The sequence below is a fragment of the Anopheles stephensi genome, chromosome 3, assembly GCF_013141755.1.
Source record: "Anopheles stephensi strain Indian chromosome 3, UCI_ANSTEP_V1.0, whole genome shotgun sequence".
Classification (NCBI taxonomy): Eukaryota; Metazoa; Arthropoda; class Insecta; order Diptera; family Culicidae; genus Anopheles; species Anopheles stephensi.
The window spans coordinates 1900815-1923857 of record NC_050203.1 but is presented as its reverse complement, the minus strand read 5'-3'; the positions used below and the strand labels follow the sequence as shown (position 1 = coordinate 1923857).

Below are 23043 nucleotides of genomic sequence, written 5' to 3'. Positions count from 1 at the left end.
ATACATTTAGTCTAAAATAAACAAAGATCCCTTTTTAGCAGTATGAAAACAGAGCAATTCCATTTTTCCTCGGCTGAGTGTAGTTCCGTCAACTGTCAACCGACTGGTGCGCTGTCAGCCTGCACCACTCTGGTCGAGCCTCGCGCACGTGAACAACACTTCTGATACCGTTACCTTTTCGCTCGCTCGGTTCGCGCATTGTTGTGATTGTTTCCGCGGAGCAGCAGTTCGCGACGCGCGATTAAACTTTAGCTCGGTGTCCGTGGTACACCCGCCGGCAGCATTGCAGTGCGTTTGCATTGGTCCCAGGCGACGAACGGTCGACGAAGTGTGCTGTGTGCAGCAGTGAGCGGTGCAAGCGCACCTATTTACACAGCTTTTGCCGTACGAATCGGTCGGAAGTGAGTAGAGTGTGTGCATATGCGCGCGTGCAGGGCAAACCGTGTCGCTGTGTGTGCGGAGGAGTCAGATGATCTTTATTTGTTGCCTGTCGTCGACCATCTAGCGAGTCGACGTTGCCATTCGTGGATGCATAGGATACTGCAGAATTGCAACCATTTTCGCTGTGCTGGTGATTGTTGTTTTGTAGTGCAGTTTTAGTTGAATCTAGTAGGCAATCAATAGAGAGGCATAGCCAGTTCGATTTCGGTTACTTCCCATCGGTGCAAATGTCTTCATCGTCCCATCGCCGATGAAGCTGACGTAAAAGCCAGAAGTGTGTGTGGTAGTATATTCGCGCTAGCATAATAATGTCTTCTATTAGGTTCTATTTCTGTTCGAGGACGAATCGCCTTTTCACTGTCCTTTTTTGACCGTTCGCATTTTTTCTCGCTCCATCTGCAGGAGGCAGGTGGCTGTATGTGTGCGCGCGCGGGTGTGTACGTGTGATTCCGATATCGATTGTGTGTGTTTGTTTAAAAAAAAAATCCCGCGGTGTGTAAAAGAATGGGCTATCAAGCAGAAGAAGCAGAAGAAAGGCATGAATGAATTGAATGGGTCAATTGTGTGTGGGTGTGTGTGTGTGTGGGTGGTTGGTGTGCAACAAAATCTCTTTCAATGCAAAAGAGATCGATGTCGATAAAAGTGTCACTCGAAAGGGGGTAGAATAGGCCGGGTGGAGGTTTTAGCTGGGTAGCCGGGGGGAGGGAGGAAGGTGTTGGTGTCAGGGAGAGAGGATACGGGAAGAAAGTGTTTTCTTTTTTGTTTCTTAATCGATTCTTCGTTCACTTCTCAATATCATTTTCGATTGCAGTCTCACATCTACGCGAAAACCTGTACGCTAGTGTGTGCGTGTGTCTGTTTGTTTGGGTGCATTAGTGTTGGTTGGTCCTCGTCGACTTACACGACGGGCCAGATGAAAATGGGTGCATCATTGTGTCATCAACAACGCGAACAACAACTGCTCCGGTGCGCAGTGCAGTGAAAGTTGCCCCGAGAATCCTCCGCAATTGAGTGTAAGACGAGAAGGTGTTCACAAAAAGTGTGTCCCGCAAAACACAAACGGGTTGAATGGAAATCCATCATCAAAGTGTGCCGGGTTTTCATCATAAAATAGGAAACGGATCGAAGCAGCAGCAGGTGCAGAGCTAACTGTCTAAACGGGAAAATTGCGTATTTTTGCTGTTGTTGTTTGGTGTTTTTATACCTCGCATTACGGCATCAAAGTAGGCGCCGGTGAGAAAGTGTGGTAAATTGTGAGTGTGTGTGTGTTTGACACAAAAGTAGGTTATTCCGTCGTCAAAGCGGATACAACGGAAGCCGGAACACCGGGAATCGTTCGGTTTTGCAGCTGTCCCGTCTCATCAAGCAACGGACGAGTGGGTTGCTGGTACAAGGTAGGTAGGCACCAGCTGGTTGCGATGAAGCGAGCAACTTCTTATCGGTCATCGGTGTTGAGTGGGCCTCGTAGTTGAATAAGGTCAAGATGATGGATAATAATAGGTGGTTGTAAAGGGCTTTTAAATTTACTTTGGTCTTGCCTTATATTGTTGCAGATGTACGCGGTAGTACTGTGACATTGATCAGTCGGATTAGGGTTGACAACTCTTTGAGAGTCCAATGAGTCCTGTCCTGTGAGGTCCAATCTGGGGGTCTGTTCTGTGGAGTAAACAATTGAGTAAAGTCTCCAGTTGACCTATGAGCAAAATATTCTAGAAAATGCCTTTCAAGACTTGTTTTTATTGTCAGCTCCCCAGGCGAAGGAGTTGCAAATCGTGGAGCCCTTTTGTTCAAGCTCAAGGGAATGGTAAAGGATTAATTGTCTGGTAGCTAAGAATGGTATTGACTAGCTGCCCGGTACTGAATATTCTTTCACTCAGGATTTGATTGATGATTGGGTACATCATCAGTTAGAAGCATCGTTTAATGAGCTAAGATGCAGGCACTCAGAGACTGTTTTTTGAGCAATCCTCCATCAGTGGATCTAGTCCAATTATTCTGGAACCCATTCCGATAAGCCGCTGATCTTTCTAACAGTCTAGGGCCTGGTGAAGATTTTCCATCATTCACATATGGTGACTGAACCTGTTTACGAATCTTCCAGGCTTTTAAGATCAAATTACTTTCTTTGGCAAATATTGTTTTTAAAATGGAAATATATGAAGAATCTTTTGTCCAGGATTACCCAAAGGACTACTGCCGATTGTAGATCTCCGCCATTGGCTAATTTCATTGGGCAACAAGTTGTTTGTATCAAATATTAGCATGAAAACACCACACCAGACTGTTTACTTTAGATAACAAAAGCCCCATAATTTGGGTTTCCAATTGTTTGCTCTCGTACACGGAAGTATGTCACAAATATTTGTGGACGTAGTGTCCACTTACACCGACACTGACCGGGTGACTGTTTCACATTTTAGCACGTTCGTCACTTATCGTTTCCCCACGGCTCCACTGCAATTCCTTTCACTATCAGCAGGTGGAAAAACGTTTCCGTGTGAAGCTCCCTAGCCTTGTGTCACCTTGGCAGAAGCCCATCGGCGTAGGGTGAATACACACACACAGACACACACACACACACACACACACACACACAACTCAGCACATTTCTTATCGCGCCCTGGTCCCTTAAGAAACGCTGGCCGCTGAAAATCTTGCCCACGACCGCTTTGTTTATGCGCAACAAACGATCGGCGGTCTTATCAGGCCTGTTTGATTGTGGTGTGTGTGGGGGTTGGATGATAAGAAGCGTTGTTTACAAGCTGTGTGGGGTTACTCTGTACACTGTAGCGGTGAAGATGAAGAGCACGAAGAGCAGTTTCTAATTGACCTGGTTGAATTTATCTTATCTCCGTGGTGGATAGGTCGTATTTAAGGGCCATGATGCGGATGTCCTCGCGTCTTGCAGGCGATTGAGCGACCTCTCGATTGCTTTGTTCTACGGAATAAAGTTTCGTTTGGTGGAAAAATGGCGGCAAGACAACGCTCCTGTTCAACGCTCAAACCGGTTGTCGTGTACCGCCGGTTCTGTTGGATTACGAAGGGCCACGCAATTATCTGCCCTTTTCTGTCTTCGCTGGTTCCCGGAAGAAAGTCACAAGGGCCCTGGGAGTTACGTGATCATCCCACGAGGCGCCTTGATCACGTTGCTTTCCTCCTTCTGTCTATCGCAGTTGGAAGGCTTGCAATTGCTGAAGTATATCTCATTTTCCGTAATTTTGCCATAAAGTAAATTGCGCATACAAATGGGCATTGCAACACTTTATTCATTCACCACATTGTGTGTCACGTTTGCGCATCCGAGCTTCACCAAATGGTCTCTATTGCACCTCAGACGATTGTTTTATGTGCATCCAGTGAACCGAAGAAAGAAAAACTGGTGTGTCCTATGCTATGGACTTGAATTGTTTGGACTTATTTCTTCTTCAGCGAGCATGCGTAAAATGGCGAACTTTAACAAAACACAACACGGATTACGAATTGCGATGCCTGTGACCGGTGCAGTCAGCAATTATGTCACCGTCTTTTTGTGTGTGTAGAGCCTGCCTTAGTGCCAATGTGTGCCACAACCGATTCGATGTTTTGGGGCCACTGAACCTGACCTTCAAATTAATTTAGTAAACGAATCGGAGGAGGGGAAGCATTAGATTGCGGGATTGTTGGGAAAAAGAGCTATTAGCAATTATGGAAATTTATGATCATATGGAGGAGAAGTGGTTTGCCAACTGAAAGATCCTGATGTGAAGAACTTGGGTGCTATATGGGAAAGAAAATTTTAATTTTTTAGTTTCCCATAGCTGACATCAATTTCAGCCTCCAGGCTGTGGTTTGTAAGGGAGTGTATCAGAATTAGATCAGAAATTCTTATCCCGTACGCAGAACTGCCTGAACTGCCTAAGCCAGTAATGGTAGGTCAAGGCCTGTTGCGAGCTTAGAGTCAAAAAAGAAGACAATCTTCATCCTTCATTCATGATACTTTACTTTGGAATATATATATCGTTTTAAATTAAATATTCACCTTGAAACATTGTTGTTTTGTTGTTGCGCATCGGGCCAACGTACGAAAGCGATTCTACCGTCCACAGGTGTCTTCCGATCTAGGCTGCTGCCATGCCGGTCCTTTGTTTGCTTTCTCCCCAGTGGTCGCCGGGTAAGCGGAAAATTATGCGCAATTTTGCGCGCGTACCATCACTGAGCAGCAGCAACGGCAGCTCAGGACAGATGTGCTAAATTTAGTTAGCGCGCAGCTAGAAACGCGGCCGAAACGGTTGTTTTCGGTCAAATTTCATTCACCTCTGCACGATCGCACGATCTCGCTGGGAGGAAAAAAGGGGAAAGCCACAGTTCTTAGATTGGGTTAGATGATGGGAGACAGACACACACACACACAATCTGTTGCCTTCCTGTTGTAAAAGTGGTTTTAAATTGTTTTATTTATCTGTACAGTTGAGTTTCATCCACAATTTTCTCCGCGTGTCACATTTTTGTGCAACGTGGGTCACGAGTGCAGTGCAATGGCGACGTAATTATCACATCATGGAATTGATTTAAACGATCAATTGCGGAAGGCTGTTGGCAAGCCCGGCGGATTTGTTTATAGAATCAATACCGACACGACTGCCCGAGCTAATGGGCCTCCGAACGGGTAAACTTAAACCATCACCTTGTGGTCGATTTTGCCGCGGCAGCTAGCTGCCTCCCACTACTCGCCACTCGTGCGATGGATGATTCTGTAAACAGGAACCACATACATATCTGCTGCGAATGGTCCAACAACATAGATCGTCATCGCCCCCGCGTGCGTGCGTGCGTGCGTGTGTTGTTAGAAAATATTTACTTTGTAATCGATGGAACCACCGAATCGCGAGGGGAATCTGCCCGCCGGTTGGGGTTTTGTGTTTTGTTTTTGTCTAGAATTACGTATCAAATGCTTCTAATCTTCCGGTATTTACGCTAGGATTGTGCGCGTATTTGATTACCAATGTGCGCATATGTTCGTATTGCCTTGTGGTCTTATCTCCTCTAATGATACCGTGTGCATGGGCTGTTGGTGATGTCGAAATGTGGTACTCTATGAGCGTATTAATTAGGCAAGACATTAAAAAAAATCATAATCTTTTCATGAGATAGAGTTTAAAAATAGATTCTCTAAAGCACCCAGTTTAGTGTCGCATTAGCGCCCGAGACAAACCGGGCCAAATTTGACAGGCTGTGGCTTTTAACTCTGCCCAAAGTAACCAAATCGGACAAATGGCTCGGACTGCTTAAAAAAGGAATAAACTAATCAAAATACAAATAGAGTGTCAGTAGAAAACAGATCATTGAACGGGTGGAAACGATAAGATCCCGTCAGACAGTCCATCAATCAGCTCCACTTTCCAACTCCATACTTTAGTGCGGGCTGGATGAGAAGGTCGAGGTTAGATATTGTCCTCAATATTGGATGAATAGTGTGTGGCTTTGTCAGGCAGCTCAATGGTCTGATGATTGTGGCGGCGGTTTTTCACACGGTAGCAACGGAGTTCAAATCTCATTAAGATCGGTTCTCCCAGCAACACAGGGGACTTATGGCACTCCAGCTACAGGAATACACTTGGCTGGTCTCAAGAACCCTGATGGGGGAGAGGGTTGTTTGTCAATGCTCTTAAGCTCAAGGCCAAGAAAAAGAAGGTTGAGGTTATAAATTTTGTCCCTAAGTATATTACTTCAATCTCAATCTGCTACTTTCACAGTTCGTTCGTACGCTGTGACCTTCAACCGGATCGGATTAATTTTATTGTCCCCAAAAATCGCGCTTCACGAAATCAGGACGACAGTTTGACTGAACCCACTCATGATATTATGCCGTGAGAAAGTTCGCTTCTCTTAAAATCAATTTTCATAAATCACACCACTGTCAGTTTTTGACACACAAGCAATAGAGACAAAAATGGGACAAAAATTCTTGTCCTAATGACTGTTGGTGCGTCCGGAAAAAGTGTGGCATGGCATTTTGATAAATTATTAGAAACATTATTGAAAAGCACACCAAAGCGTATCGTTTTTGTGGTGCTGCAAATTCCAAACCGGTTGATGGTGTCGAAATGCCATCCGAAAGTCTTGTGCGTCCTTGTGGCACCGGACGCGACCTTGTTCTCGGATGAGACGATTTATCAATGCGATTGTCAATCGCATCCAAACGCTTCATCCTGCGGCCCGGTATCGGAGCAGTTGATACTGTCTGGGTGCTGTCTGTCCAATAAATCAATGTCCACTCCTATCCCACGGGCACCACGGGCTGCCTGTCAAACTCATCAATTCGAGTGTCTACTCCTTCTGCTGATTGCTTTCCCCTTTTGCAAATGAAATAGTTTTACTAATGACTCTTCTTTCTCTCTTCTTTTTTTTCCAGCACTCAAACACATGACCTAGATCACCGATAGACCTTGGCAGGTGAAGCAGATCGTGCTTAAATGGACTGAAGAAAGCAGGGCTTAGGAATAGCCATTTTATGCAAGCGAAGAGCGGAAGAAGTAGACCCTAAAGGACACTAGAATCGTTATCTCAGATCTCAGAACAAAATCCACCCTATCAAAATGCCAGTTGCATTGAACGGATCCGTGCCGTTACCCTCGGTGCGCGTCTACACCAGCGTCACAGTGCTGCTGATGTCGGCCTGCCTCTACTATGCACTGATCATGACCAGCGATCCTAACTGGAGGCAGCACACGAACATGACGAGCACGACCCCGACGGGGACGCCCACCACGGCAACGGCCACGACCACAACCACCAACACACCCACCCCGGCCACTGCCGGAGGCCCGGCCGGTGTGATAGACAGTGCGGTGGAGGGTGCCGGTGGTAAGCTGGAGGTTGGTGGCGGGGGTGCCGGTGCATCCTTGCTGTCGGTGAAGGAAATCGACACGCTGGAGGAGAAAATATTGGCCGCCGCCGATCTGTCCGATCTGCGGCAAATGTTGCGCGGTGGTGGATCCGACGGAACGGAGGAAGGTGACACACACGTGGACGGGGACGACGAGCGGTGGTTGGTGGCGGGTGGCAACGATACGCGAACGCTCGGTGCCTACCTGAAGGATACGGTGTCGTTTATGGCGACGGAACCATTCTGCATTTGGGTGAGTAAAAACGAGGCTCGGTTGCTTATTTGTAGAGTGATCCGTTGACACAGCAGCAAGACTGCAAGAATGACTTGGTTCTGTGATGACACACCGGTCCTCGGCGTTGTTTAACTTTGACATACAAGAAGAAGATCGGGACAGAGAGAGAGAGGGAGAGAGAGAGAGAGAGAGCGAGTGAGCGAGAGGGACTCAGAACCGCCCGAACGGAATCCGATTTCCGCAATCCATGGACAAACGAGTTTGTTTTTTGGCCTATCGCTGTGTGTATGTGTTTGTTTGCTTGCGAAGGGGACTTTAACAGCAGCGCTAGCAAAAAGTGAAGTAGTTTTGGTGACCTTGATGCTCGCGGGCTCTCCGGTACACACCGGGCCGTACATTTTCGAAGCCTGAATATAGATTTTTGTTCCCCGTTGTGTGAGTAAACCGAGCTGAAGGAGTTTTGCCGGACGGTTGGTCGGTGGTGATGAGGTTCAGTTCATTGTACAGCTCGTCGAACGGGTAGCTCTCTCGCTAGTACAAAGTACTAGGAAAAGGAGCCGACTGGCCGGAGTTCGTTGTCAGTGAAGGGGCCTCAATTGGCAACACTTAGCTTAACCGTGGCCATGTGCCGGCGGACGGACGGACGACGAGTACTTAGGCATCGTCTAATTGGATCATCGACAGAACTTCCTGTCACGCTACACAAGCCACAAGGTACACGAGGTCGGGAAGTATGCCTCGCGCAACGAGCGCTCGTTATCCGTGTGTGCTCTACCCGGCCGAGAGGGTAAATTATCATTTCACTGTCAAGTTCAACGTGTACATCATCTTCTTGGTGGGCGTCTCCAAACAAACAGCTGCAGCCGTGCAGATGATCTCAAGGTCTCACACAGTAATCTCAACCTGTTAGCCGCTAAGAAAGAGAGAGAAAGAGAGAGAAAGACTTTGTGTGACATTTTAGATATTTGGAGGAGACGCGAATTTTGCTGCGGCCACGTTTTATGCATGGTATCTGTTGCTTTTTTTAACCCGATTTGGCCACCAAACACACCCAGAATCATGTTCGGCACGAAGCATTAACACAGTGAGACAGTAGCAGCTGTCAGTTCATGTTGTGCTGGACTTCTTCTTCTACCTTGGTACTACAACCTCAAGAGGTCTCGGCCTGTCATTTCTGGCTAATTTTACCCGTAGTAAAGTAGTCAGCTCTACTTACGGGGAGGCGGTCTGGATGGCATTTGAACCCCGGCCCTGCCGCGTGGAGACCCTGCGTGAGGTGGCCGCTGTCGCCTCTGCCACCGGGAGTGCTTAATGGGAGCTTCATTTGTTTTCCAATTAATTGAAATGGTCTTGTTGGGGTTCTGTAGCTCGAGGGCATAATTAGGATCAACTTAGACGAGAATAAGGAATAGAATAATCCATATGCTGTAAGAATCTTTTCCGGGACATTCGTTTTTTTGACGATCACATCTAAGCAGAGTTGAGCTCTGCCTGATGTATCATTGCCGTCCAGATTAATGGTCCGATAAGGCTGACCGGTACAACCTACCCGTTTGAGTATTGTTTTATGATTGTTTCCCAAACCGCAGCTATACCTTCGCGTGCCGGACGACGAACAAACGGCACTCTCCAACATCACCAATCCGCTGTTCTAATGTTGTGGTCAGATTTCATCGCCTCAACTCAACACACCAACAGCCTCAGGCCTTGACACAGAGATCTGCGCTACCCACTGGAAACGATCGTGGCAAAAGTGTGTTAGGGAGAACCACAGGAATTTGGAGCTGCGAGCGTGTCTGAATGTGAGTTATTGTTTAGGAGGCAACAGTGAAGGCGGCTCGCGGCACGATGCTCTGCCATTCCTGTCATTAGGTGAGGTGTGCATTAGAGCGTATCGAGTTTTGGGTTCGTTCGTTGTTCGCATTGTTGCGTGGCGTCTAGTACCATTGGCCTTGTTTGCGATTTAGCACAGCCAAAGTGGTGTCGGTTCTGGAAGCTTAACGCACGCTCTGGATAGCGTTGTAAAGAGCTCTTATTATTTGGATAGTAAGAGATAGTCATTATCTTCCATGTTTGTTTTCATGGGTGTGCAAAGAAGCGAAATGAATGAATTATTCATTGCAATGAAGAAGTATTAAAGGTGCTTCACGCCTGATGGACGCAATTATTTGAGCCTTCATAGAATGTCTGTATAGCTTTCGTTGCAAAAGAGTCGCTATGCTCCAGTACATCGTCTCGCATAAATGTTTCTATTTCCGCTTCAAAGAATCCGTTAGAGATCTATTTCTATGGTTTCTTCACGACAGCCTGCAGAGCTATCGGGGTAGATCCGTAAAGCCCTGGTAGTAAGGTGATTCCTCACATGCGCTATCTTGTGCACGTGATCTAAAGTTCATCGCCCGGTCGATCGATAGCCGCATCCGATGCGACTTACGCAACGGACAAAATTATGCATCCAATATACATACGTTCAAGCCACGTCAGGACTGGATTCGATTCCTCCCGAGGGTGTTACGTGATGATCCGCTTTCGGTAAGGCACTCTCAAGTCGCGGAACCAATCCCCCCCCTGTTTATTCTACCTGCCTGCCTCCTCGGAACTGGTCTGGCGATATGATGATGGAACGGGTCGACCGGGGAATGGCTTCTTCTATACGATCATCCCCCTAGTGGGTCGCTTCCTGGTGAAAGGCGGGAGAAAAATTGTGGAAAGCGGATCAACCAAAAAGGCGTCAGCAAATTAGCAAACCTATATAAGCGCTTCACCCATTTTTTTGCTTTCGGGGCAAGGAACTAAATTTGAAACTTTCGCAACGGCTTTCACTTTCCTGTTTCACATCGTCGACCGACCGGTGACTGGAGGCTGTAAACGGTGACTTTGACTTTGTCCCCAACGTAGTAAGCTCTTACCGGTCCAAGGGTGGTTCTGCTGTGTCAACGGTTTCTGTCTAGCTTACACTATCGCGCTGATCACATTTTTCTTGATAGATAATTGTTCTAATATTCTCTCTCTCTTTCTTGCCGGGTTTCTTTTTCACGCTTCATCGATGGAACGGTGGGTTCGGAACCGGATCGGATCTCTGCAGACGTTAATCAATACCGCGTACTGCTGCCTGATACTGCTCGGCAAATCGATACAGAAATTCGTCTTCGGCGAGCTGCGGATATCCGAACAGCAGGTAAGAAAGACACAGGTTGGGGCTGGGTGGCAGCAGTGGCAGGATGCTAGCCTACACACGACGCGACCTTCGAACGGTTCGGTAACGGAGGAGCATAATTATGCGAATTATGATTAGGAGTGCAGAGACCGCGCTAAGGCTTCGGACCAACTCCGGAGTTCGATCGCCACACACACATGTCAGGGGTAGGTTCTGGTGCTATCAACGGTGTGGGCAGTTGTCCCTGCCCGATGTTCGGTGAGCGGATACGGTGCACAAGACCTACCATTAGCCTATATTAACCGTTGTTTTTTCTGCAAGCACGACAGAGAGCGAGAGAGAACCTACCGACCACCGCCTGATCGAAGGATAATGTGATCGGTTTCGCGCGGTTCAGTTTACAATTATCGGACGCATGGCTCTAACAGCCCTTTTTTCTCTTCTCAAATTCTTAGACGCAAAGGTGAACATTCTTTGGAGATGACCTTGCTGATGATGGAGTCGGCCACAGCAAGCTCTGTTCTGTAACTTGGAAAGTGATCGCTTTCGCTTAACGATGTCGAGGGCTTTGTTGGTTTGGAGTCGTGAGGAAGTGTCCCCACATCATAGTCCAACTGCTGTAAAAGATTTAAATTCAAGCTTCAATATGCTCATCAGATTAGAGGTGGGATCGGGCGGAAATTAGGATTTCCAGCTGTTAATCAGATCAAAATTGTAATGGCTAAACCGGTTGCTTTAGCGCGATGATATGGACGATCTTCAGAGCTTTGAGAGTATGGCAACGATTGCGCCACCCGTGCCGTTTGTGGTGCAAGAGTAAGATTTGAGAATGTGAAGAAGAAAATATTTCCAAAGGTTACAAGCTGTGTTTTGCTCTTTTTCGTGGAAGTTAACTACACATTGGCTCGGCATCTTAATGTGCAAAAACTTTGTTTGAATATCGAACGGTACTGGCGCTCTGTGGATGATGGGGCTCGTTCGTTTTCTTTCATGTCTCGTTCGTCCGATCGAGGAAGAGTTTGCGGATCGGTTCTTTTTTTTTTGCCTGTCGGAAGGAGCGGGAAAGTTTGTTTTTGTCTTTAACAGCCTCGTTTTCATTGACAAAGCCGGCGTTGGGGTAACGGTCGCACAGTCTCTAGAAAATTCTCACCGTGTGTGGATTCATTATCTTCTTTTCTGATTAATATTTGTGTTTGTTTTCCGTCTGTTTGCCTCATTGCAGCACATGAAGGACAAGTTTTGGAACTTTATCTTCTACAAGTTCATCTTCGTCTTTGGCGTTGTTAATGTGCAGTATTTGTACGAGGTAAGTACCGTGATCACAGCGACCCTTAAGTCCCTGACATATGAACTCCCAAGTGGCCCTTCGCTGTCGTAATGCTATGCGCTCGCTAATGTAGACTCTCTTTTCTATTCTACCTCCAGGTCATACTGTGGGTGTCGTGGTTCTCGGCACTCGGATTCCTACACCTGCTGTCACAGCTCAGTAAAGATCGGTTTGAGTATGTAAGTACCCGCTCACTCAGCAGCATTCCGGGCGAGGTTAATGCGGGACAACAATATCGAATGACGCGTCGCGTTTGTGCCAATGGCCATTAATCACCGCGCGACAAGACCGCTCAAAGTTGCCCACCCAACGGTTGTTGTGATGGGTGGACGGTCGATAAGAATCACTTCCTAAATATTTACTTATAAGGGATAAGAATGTCGCACTCGGCTTGGTAACAAAAATAGGGTCGCGTCAAGCCTGTGGATGAAAAATTGGCTATTTGTTTACGACGATAAACGTCCATGGCAGGGTTATTTATTTTCTGTACGATGAGATCGAACCATCTCACTTCCTGAACCGTCTGGATGATGATGATGATGATTAGGATTAGGTTTGCTTGTTTGGAGCAAAAAACTCCGTTAATTGACTGTTTGGGCGAAAGTTTCTTGAGTAGAGACTGTTTTTGCTTAGAAATGACTAATTTTTAGAGATTCGTTGCGAGAAGGCTAACGATTAGAAAGTCCCACCGGCTGGGTCCCGTAATAAGGTAAAACCTTCGGAGGTACTTCAATTGCGCACGTTAAATAACAACTCACTGCACCGATCAAGCAGAGTGCCGTACGCAGCAGGACCACCACCACACTACGCATCGTCCGAAGAAAGTGCGCAAAGTTGATCGAGTACTCGAACTTGTCCGCTCGCCGTGCTTGTCGTGTCTGCATTTCTGGAAGGATCGCAGCGCACTTTCGCGCTACGGGGGGAAGAGAGCGTATTATTAGTGTTAAGTAATCTGTTTTCTCGCCAACATCGCGCGGTCACGTTGATTGGGGACAGCCGTGGAGACGATGATGGTGTTTTTTTTTTTGGCTCCTGAAGGAAATAAGTGCTTGCGTGTCGTAAAGTCCGTTCAGAGGTCTTGTTTTTATGTATAATTCACACTGATAATGATCGTTTTTTTTACATCCTTACCACCATCTGAAGGCGGAAGGATACTTTCACTTTCATCTCGCACTCCACAGTAAAGTGAGGCAACAATAATGATGATGTCCTTTCTGGGTCGATGAGGTTACGGGTCGTAAAGTGAGTGGCTTTCTTTTTGCAATAGAAAAACATGACAAGAGACGGAAACATATTGCATCAACCTCAGCGGAGTTGACAAATGCCAACAGCAGCATTCGAGCAACAATGCGCGATATATGGTCATTAGAACTTGAACCACACATGCCATACACTCCCCATCGACATTTGCGGCTGATGACGTCCGAATCGTGAGAAACTGGGTGGGTTGGTGTCTTGCACCATTAGCATACAATCAGTGCACGAATCTTGCATGCCTGCACTTGACACAATGCTGACACAATGCCCTCAGTGCATTCGACGCACTTTGGTCCATGAAGGTGCGTGCCCTGCGATGGCTGAGAAATGAGATGGAAATGCCGAACAAACATGTAAAGCTAATCGTTGCAGTTTGTCCGGAATTACAGGCAGTTAGCTAATTAGCCGGGTGTTGATTACGCACCTGGGAGGAACTTTGGTACAAAAATACCCCGTGACAAATGGCTTAACGTCCCCGGGGACTAGCAGAACCGAGTGACGCACGTACAAGTTATTCTGATGCAAGAATGGCCACAACCACACTGTCCCCTTTGGCGGCGTGTGGGAAATGGAGTTATTTTTGTCTAATTGAATTTGATGAACCTATCTCATTTATTTGATTGACGGGGTGTTGTTTGCTGCCCTGTGTGTGTGCGCTGTAGTGATACCTTTTTCGGTCAGTTCCAGAACCTTCACGAGGTGCGTGGTGCAGCAGTTTTCCTGTAGGCCTTTTTTGGCGGAACTGGTATCGATTACGGTATGGTCTAGGTTGATGGCCGTAGCGGGAACTTCCATCATCCCCAGCAGACACCAGCATTCTAAATATAAATTCACTCACAGACGACGTGTACCGAAGGACAACGAACCTTGGAACGAATGAGCCAAAGCGATGTTGTGATACCAGCAACAAGGTAGAACCTCTCGTTATTGTCCGCCATATCTTGTCATCAGCGTTAGATGACTTGCTCACCAAGAACTTCGAATGGAAAGCCCAAAGAACCTTCGGCTACGGAATCGATCAATGTTGATAGGAAAGGTTCTCCGCTCTGTGTGTGACATAACAAGCTCAATATCGAATTGGACATTGTTGACGCTGGTGGTAGAGTGGTGGCGATGGGTAGGTGGGGTCATGACAGTGGCGGCTTTCCAACGCTCATACCCTGTACTACATACATTGACTGTAAGGGGAGGCCTTACAGACCGTTGCATGAGTGGCTTATCGATTAGTATACTAATACCTGTCCGGTACGGTCGCACGCTGATGTGTATCTTCATCGTTTAGTCCCTTCTCCGCCATGCGCCTCCTCCGTCGCCATCATTAGCCTTGGTGCAAGGTTAGGCGCGTTCTAAAGCGCACCCTAACGACGTCAAGTAGTTGCACCGCACCGGTGGGCTCGATTAATAATGAGCCGGCCGTTTATGATGCAGCTAATTTTGCATCGCGCGCAGGAGAGCGTTCCGATCAATTGATCACTGTCACCGATGTCTAGCGTTGGAAGATGTTTAGAGATTGCTGGTAGTGTGCGTGGCGTACACTTCGCGGAAGGCACTTAAGGAGAAAATGAAAGGGAACTGTTAACATCTGAAGCGCATCAGATATGCGAAGGTTCAGGTGGACGCTTGGGGAAGGTTAAAATAGGCTGATGATATTTAATTCTCAATCACTAACCGGAGCATTCATTACAGTTTTACTTATCGAACCGCGTCTTGGACGAGGCGCGCATGACGTCGCTGTAGCCACTCTGTACCGGTTTCGCAATGCAATAAACTAGCTCTGGCTTTCAAGCTCCTATTACACAGCTATCGGATGGGAAATCGCTGCTGCTAGCCTTTTTTGTGCAATGCTGTTCTCGCTCAAGAAGGTATGGTTGGGTACTTGCTAGCAGTAGTGGCATTCGTTCTAGACACTGGCGATGGAGTCGCTGAGTAGCAACTGTTGTCCAGTCACCCAGAACGCGTGTGCGTGAGGAAAACCACGTATTCTACCAGCTAAAGATCGTTCCATTCGGTTGGTTGGCCTTTCGTTTCCGCCGTGGCTAGAATTTCTTGGCTACGCTGCGCAACCAGTTTTGAGCTTCTTGAAGTTCGCCTGGAATATCTGGTGCTGTTAGCCTTGTACGTTGCACTTGAACATGAAGGCGACCATTGAACCTTTTCCCGTGTTTTCGTACCAGTACCAGTGCGCTGCGCACGGTGGACGAACTAGCTGGCACAATCCTCGGTGCTGGAAGATCGTTGCCCTTTAATGGTCAGAATGTTCATGATATTAATTAGCTCTCTTTTCTTATCTTTCCTAGCTATCCTTTTCGCCAACTACCCCAGGATGGTCCCACTTCCGGCTGATCTCGCTGCTCGTCGCTATCCTCACCCTGTCCGGACTGATGGTGATGATCTCGATCGGTGTCGGCGTATTCTTTGGCGGCTTCAACACGTTCGCGTTCATGGCGGCTGAGGTGAGTTGAGATGTAATTACAGTACCCAGAACCTTGAACCAGAAGGTAAACCCTTTCGCACTCGAGACGTGCGTCTCTCTCTCTCTCTCTCTCTCTCTCTCTCTCTCTCTCGCCCTCCCGGCGATTGTTACAAGATGAAGATGCTGAAGGCTGGTCGGTCTGGGGGTCAAGCCGGACAGTACAGATGGGTTACTGGGTTACTGGAGCTTTGCTCAGCGAACAATGGACCACTCTAGGGAGCGCTACTTGTCACGGATGATTTGTGTGTTTGCATGCGGAAGTTTTATGGCACAGAACGGAGAAGAAAAGGCGAACCTTCAGACGAGACAAGATGCCTGCCCGAGACAGACGAGATACGAAGCCCCAGCCAGACACACGCACGCACGCTCGCAGGGGTTAAATAGGATGTAGATATTATGCATTCACACCTTGTCACCACAAAGCTCCACGGTCGGCGTTTGTCATGACCCCATTGCAAGGCGAGCGTCTCGTGTCGGTAGCTTTCGATCGCGATCAACCCTTGCCGATGCGTTGAAGCGACGAGCTTCAAGCGCCAAGTCGGTTTCGTAGATTAGTGATTAGATTAGAATTGGATGGGAATGTGTCGCAAGTTGGAGGTCTCACTTTGGGAGATTTATTCATAATCTTTCGCGTAACGTCCTCCATCTCTATTTTTATGCACTTGAAGCAGTGCCTATTGTAAGGATGAGCTGAGGATGCTCCCTATACCTCTTCTCACCATTAATAAGAGCTGATTCACTGCGGGCATCATGGACAATGCAATATTCGCGCAAAATTTGTGCAAAAATTATGCATGAAACGTTTGCTTTTCGTTTCATTTTGCTGGCTCTAACGAAACTTTGAAGAGCTAGCCCTACTAAGTTTGGGGCTTAAGTACTGAAGTGCGCCGTGAAAAGCGATGGCAGGAAAGGAGACGGACATACATACCAATAAGCTGGAACGTGTGGCCTTGAACACGAATGGTGTGTGCTGGTGTCACCATGGTGCATGGTGCGCTAATTGAAGGTCTTTTACAATGTGACACTGTCTATCGAACGAAAAGCAATTGGTGGTGAGGCAAGCCCAGCAACTCCTCAAGCACCATGAGCCAAAGTAATAGTTCCTCGACCCGCGACCATCATCAGTGCTGGATGGAGGGTCAAAGCAGAATGGAGAGTGAAAATGAATTCGTTAGGCATAATATTTTACAACGCGGACACCTCATTGTCCAACACCGGGACATTGATGGGCCGGGGGCCAAAGGGTACGACGGTTCCAAGACGGCGCATTACATTCGATTATCCACACGAATCGAATCGTTCAATTTATTCCGATTGCGCGTGGTCACTTTGTTTATCGGTTTGCACCGGCGGATGTCGCATGAATCACGGTTTCCTAAACGACTCGTCTAAAACAAGGGGCACCACCGCTTGCCATTGGAGTGCGCGATCGTCTAAAAATAGCTCAAGTTCTCCGGCTGTCTGCCTTCGCAACGTCAGCCCGGTGCGTGTTAGAGTGTCGGTGTATGATGGATATCATGCCATCGCCATTGCACCGGTGGTTTGCTCCAGTATGCAATTAGAACATGGCCTAAAGGTTAGAGAAGAATGAGAATGGTATATAGTTCTCGGTCTCGCCATGACTGACTGCGGTGGCGACGTGCGCCCGCGTTTATTACCTTGCGGCGTACGCGTGCTGTAAGCCGTTTTCCTTTGCAAAACGAAAACGAAATCACCCACTGAGGGTGGGTTGTGCGTTGCGTGCTTAAAGAGGGAAGGCTGTACTTACAGCCGAATGCATATGGATTAGGTTGAAAGCGTGTGTGGATGAGTCAATCGGTTTAAGGACGTCGGAGATGGCACGATTGATCGTATTTCTGTGGGTCCTCTTGAGTCCTCTCTCTGCTAATTCTTGCCTTAAATTTATTATATCTGCAATTTTTATGTCAACATCTCAACTGCAACAGTCAAACATTTAGTGTACTTTCTAAAACTGCCACGTCGATCGGTTCCGGTCGGTTGAGTTTTATTTTACGATCAGTTCTAAAGCACCATTTTCGGCGCAAACGATCGGTGAAGCTATTAACCGGGCATGGAATTAGCTGGTAATGTGTTTTGTTTTGTTTTTTCACCCTGCCCTGTTGTACCGTGAATTACTCACGCGGTGGTTATTGCAATGTGAGTTACCTCCCACCGGGGGAGGGTGCCTTTTTACTTGTAGCACTGCCCTTCCGACGATCGGATCGATCGGCTGGTTCCACGCTTTTTTGCACTCACGTGTCGTTCCGTCATCGGATGCGCACCCCTTTTACCGGCGAATGAGCCGTCCGTGGTTGGGCGGCAGCAAACGAAAATTCCTCTCACGCGACATCGGACAGAATCGGTGGGGCCTGGGTCTTGTCCGGTCAGCGCACGTTTTGGGGTGCGTGTTTTTTTGTTGTTGAAAAAGTTTTCAAAATATTTAACAATATCCCAACAACCCACGTCCTAAGCGTTTCTCATAGGCAGGGGGCCTAAAGGGCAAGAAAAACAATGAGCTTGCATGAGCTGCACGCCACTCCATCCCTGAGTAGACAGAAGAGGGATGAAAGGGGGAGAGTGACGTGAAAAGGGAGCGGAGCAGTTACAGTACATCGATGGATCGGGTGACAATAAACGTACGGCCCCGGTGTGTAGCACAATTGCGTATCGGACTTTTGGACACCTCATGACGAATTCGCGTGGTGGGTGTCACGCGTAGACTGCGCCACACAATCGCCTAAATGTGCCATAAAAGTACGCGAATGTGGGCAACGATGGTGATTAGTTTGTTTACGCTTCGATAGGGGTTGTGTTTCAATGTCAAAAGGTCCATTTTGCTTTGCTTTTACGTTTGCTAGGGTGGCACATGCGCGCGATAAAGTCGTTGGAGGGGGACAAGAATTTTAACTTATTAGGGTCTGGCAGGTAAACCCAAAGAAATGGCTTTGAAATCTATACAGAGCAGATAGATGAGCAGGTTGCTAATGGTGGTGTGGTCTGATCACCAATTTGTCTTCCGGAAGTACCTTTTCTACGTGGCATACTCTCACGGTCTCCCGAAGATAGTCCTTATCAACCGCCGCTATACAATGGCAAATAACGTCTTTTACCTTGCATGGTCCAAGAGCCGAATGCATTTAGGACTTATGGAGGTCTCAGTGATCATACACTGACTACATTATATATGATTCCTCAGAGCAATGCGACTCCATTATCGACTGCTTAAGTTGTTGAGGTCCAAAGTAACTCCTTTCTTTTCACCCGTCGAGGCTGTCTCTATCAATTGATAATCTCTACTTTCCTACAGGAAGGAGAATCTCCGACAAGCAGGGACTGTGCCTTCGTTTTATAGATTCTCAATCCAGTTTTTAGCCTACCATCTATAGTATTGGTAGGCTGTCTTGAAGTTGATGAACAGTATATGCATGGAGAATTGAAGTTCGCAGCATTTCTGGGAGACTGCTGCAGAGAAAATATTTCGGAACAGGATCTTGTTGTCAGGATTTAAGATTTAAAAGGCTTGTAAATGCAGTCCTCTATATCATTTATAGAGATCCTCCAAAGGCGTTTTGTATATTAAATGGACATCTTTAAGCATTTTTTCTGAACCTGTTCCCTTTAAATCCGGGGCGGTCCGGTGGCCGAGGCGATAACGGCGCCGGTCTTCACAAGGCAGGACTACGTAGGGCTGACTACTTTACTACGGGTAAAATTAAGTCACAGAAAGCCAAAAATGGTAGGCCAAGACCTCAGGAGGTTATAGTGCTAAGGAAGTTCCTTTTAAACATACATTATCCTAGTTTACCTATTTCTCTATTTATTTTTTTGCAGTGCATCTTGCTGGGTATACGCACACTACACGTACTGATTCGGTACGGAATGTTCTTGCACGATATGCGTCAGGGTGGAATCGCGAATGAATGTAAGATCTTTACGCTGCGCACTTTAACCCCTTTTTAAGCTCACGTGTAACTTACTGGCTCCCCTTTCCTTCCTTTCCAGCCATCTCCTGGGATAAACGCGGTCCAGTAGCCTACTACATTGAGCTGTCGTTCGAGGTGGCTGCCCTGCTGGTGGAGCTGGTCCATTATTTCCACATGATGCTATGGAGCAATATCTTCCTCTCGATGGCAAGTTTGGTGATACTGATGCAGGTGCGCTACCTGCTAAATGAGATCCAGCGCAAGATCAAGAAGCATCGCAACTATCTGTGGGTGCTGAACCACATGGAGAAGAGCTACCCGCTGGCAACGGGAGATGATTTGAAGCAAAATTCGGACAACTGTGCCATCTGTTGGGAGAAGATGGAGACGGCCCGGAAGCTACCGTGCGCGCATCTATTCCACAAGTATTATATTCAATGCCCTCCATTTAAGGGACGATCGGAATGATTAACGTTCTCCTTTTCTTAGCTCCTGTCTACAATCCTGGCTGGAACAGGATACGTCTTGTCCAACCTGCCGGCTGGGGCTAAGCGTGCATCAAAACGGAGGTCCCCGGGGCAGTCCGCTTATTCCGGATGACATTCACATCGACGATCAGGACGGAGCGGTTGGTGGAGGTGGTGGCCGTACGGCCAATAACCATTTCTTCCACTTCAATGGGTCGCGGTACGTGTCCTGGCTGCCAAACTTCTCCGTCGAGGTGACCCACATCAACAATATGCTCCGTCCGTCGGAAACGCTCCCAATCGCGGCGGCCGCCGTTGGGAATCATACCTCGCAGGTGCGCAACATGGCACGGCACGTGCAGGAAATGTTTCCACGCTATCCGCTGTCCGTGCTGATCGGAGATCTACAAATTTCTCGCTCGATCGAAGTAACGATCGATAACATCCTCGAGGGACGGCTGCAGGTCCCGGCAAACACTCCCGAGGATGAGGATGAGGACACGGTGGGGGTGGGCAGTGGTAGCGCCGGGTCCTTGACGATGAGCAGCGCGCTGGATGAGGATAATGGTGATGATGAGCTGTCCCTGCCCAACTCATCTTCCGGATCCTCCTTATCCTCACTGTCCACGCCACCTGGCTATGAGGTGGAACGGGGCACCAACATTTTCGGCAGCTACGATACGCTCCTGCGCGATGACACTATCGAGGAGTCTACCTCGCCAACGGCCGTCCCGCTCGGCGATCGTTTCTCCAAGAGTCCCGAGGAGCGGGAAAAGATCTTGCAGCGTCGTAAAGAGCAGCTATTGGCTGTTGCTCGAAGAAGGTTAGGCCTTTTCGTGCATTTACTTTTATTATTTGCAGTAACAAATGGATCTAAATGATGTTTTTTTTTTTTTTTTGTTGGCGTAGATACTTGGAGAAGAATAAATCCGAGCTCAACCATCAGGCGTCCTCGTCCACCAGCGGATGTTCGTCTTCCTCTAGCAGTGTTAGGCATCGAAACAAAAGCTGTATGGAAACGGCCGGGCCCAGCGTCATCGATAGCCCTAGTGGCAGCGGAGTAAGCAATCTGCCAACGCTAAGCACCCCGTCCCTATCATCTAGCTACCTGCAGCAGCGGCTTTCTACGGAACAGCAACCGGATCAGCAGATGCAGCAGCAGGAGCAACATTCGGATAGCAGTTTTTAAACCCGAAACCCCCATAAGCTTAAATCCATCCAGCCAACATGATCTTTCGGAAGAAATGATACAGGAAGAGAAAGAGAGAGAGAGAGAAAACAAAATGTAAAATTGTGACCAAAACACAAGTATCTCGTGAAGGGTGCACTGTGCGCGAGTAGGTGGGTGAGCGATTGTGTAGCTTGTGTGTCACCCCCGGGGTGAGGCCACTCTGCGCATTCTCCTCCCATGAAGCCTTACACCCGTAAGAAAAGAAGAATGAGAAGAACTGTTCCTTGTGGCGGCGCCGGTGCTGTGAAGTGTTAAGTATGTATCAATTATTAATTTTATACCGTAATTAGACGATTTTCTCGCGCATCATATCTTTTAGCTTAAATCTATCATGAGTAATTTAGTTCGTTAGCTCGCGATGACGTCAGTCGTCACTGGATCTGTTTTTCGTCACACGCGACAAAATTCGTGGTGGAAAGAGAACTTGATCGACAATGCAGATCACACGTGTCATTTTGAGTTAATGTAGTAATTCAATTTCATTTCGATTATTGACAAAAAAACCGGAGCGAGGAGGCAAGGAGTTGATATTTAGCCAAACTACTAAAACAGCGAGCAGCAAGAAGCTCATCAAGGTTGAGCTTAGTTGCAATTCGCCAAAAAAGCAGAAATTAGTGCGAAGGTTGATTTGATGCAGCTGATAAAGAAAAAAAGAAGAAGGTGTAACGAAAACACACACGCCATGGACTTTTACCTCCGGCAGAATTTGCTCCGCGGCTGCTCGAACAGAAGGGTAGGAATCGTGTGAACCTAAAAAACACAGTTGTGATGATATTTATTTTCTAGGAACAAACAAAACAAACAAATCAATCAATCGATTTAGAAAACAAGTGACAAACAAATCATACTAGTGGGGGGTGGAAGCGACAGACGACAGCCGGCGGCTTTCCCCTTTTGCTCAACGCAAACTCAGCTGGACAAGGATTTTTGTGACAGAGATTGTGCGGCTCGATTGACTGTGCGTGGGTGCGCTGTGTTGCTGTCGTAGTGTGTGAAACAGATCGAAAGAGGGAGGATGAAAAAGAATTTCGCTACGCTGTCCAGTGCGATCATTTCGGATTGTTTGGGCCGCAATGCAGTAGTCAATATTTGCAAGTAAAGTCAACACTTAGCGACAAGAAACATGATGAAAAACCAAACAAAAAATGCAAAATAATAAGCAAAAGCAAACAATAAAGTAACGTTCGTTGTTATTTCGTTTTAAGGATGTGTGGTGCATGTTGTGCCCGCGCGCGCACCCCACCGTTTGATGACAATTGTTGGGCTTTAGTTGGAAATATGTTTCTTTTCGTGCTAAATGATCTTATCCTGCTTAGAAAGCGGCAGTTCGTATGAAAATAACCGCTTTTGAAATTTAAAACGGAAACGAAATTCAAACTGCAGTAAAATACAGCGGGTAAGCTTTCAACTCGCCGCTATAAACCTGCTTCTGCGCTACAGGGTGGCTGATATGTCGTAGCTGCTTGTTGCTTTGAATTTCTATGTGACATTCAACATTATTCTTATCATTATCATTTAAAACTAAAGCTAAGCGTTTAAACTCGTTTAAATGGCACTAAATGATTGAAATATCCTCTAAAACAATCCTTTTTGCAACAGACGGCGGTGTATCGTGATCCGGCCATTTCGGTTGACAAACCCTGCACCAATCAAAGCCGCACCGAGAG

The 23043-nt window shown here is 47.3% G+C and overlaps 1 protein-coding gene across 4 annotated transcripts; it reads left to right on the top strand.

Moving 5' to 3' along the window:
* The first annotated feature begins 136 nt into the window (after positions 1–136).
* Positions 137–22569, top strand: LOC118512156 (E3 ubiquitin-protein ligase AMFR-like). 4 transcript variants are annotated; one of them, XM_036056196.1, is made up of 11 exons: positions 137–401; positions 1253–1835; positions 6833–7559; positions 10627–10719; positions 11921–12004; positions 12124–12204; positions 15580–15735; positions 19587–19677; positions 19758–20103; positions 20168–20968; positions 21055–22569. In XM_036056196.1, the coding sequence occupies exons 3-11, from the start codon at positions 7017–7019 to the stop codon at positions 21332–21334; spliced, it is 2475 nt and encodes an 824-aa protein (XP_035912089.1). In that variant the 5' UTR covers positions 137–401; positions 1253–1835; positions 6833–7016; the 3' UTR covers positions 21335–22569. The 4 variants fall into 4 exon arrangements, with proteins under 4 accessions (XP_035912089.1, XP_035912093.1, XP_035912090.1 ...); XM_036056200.1 differs by lacking the exon at positions 137–401 and adding an exon at positions 432–571; XM_036056197.1 differs by lacking the exon at positions 137–401 and adding an exon at positions 437–715.
* Positions 22570–23043: the final 474 nt, after the last annotated feature.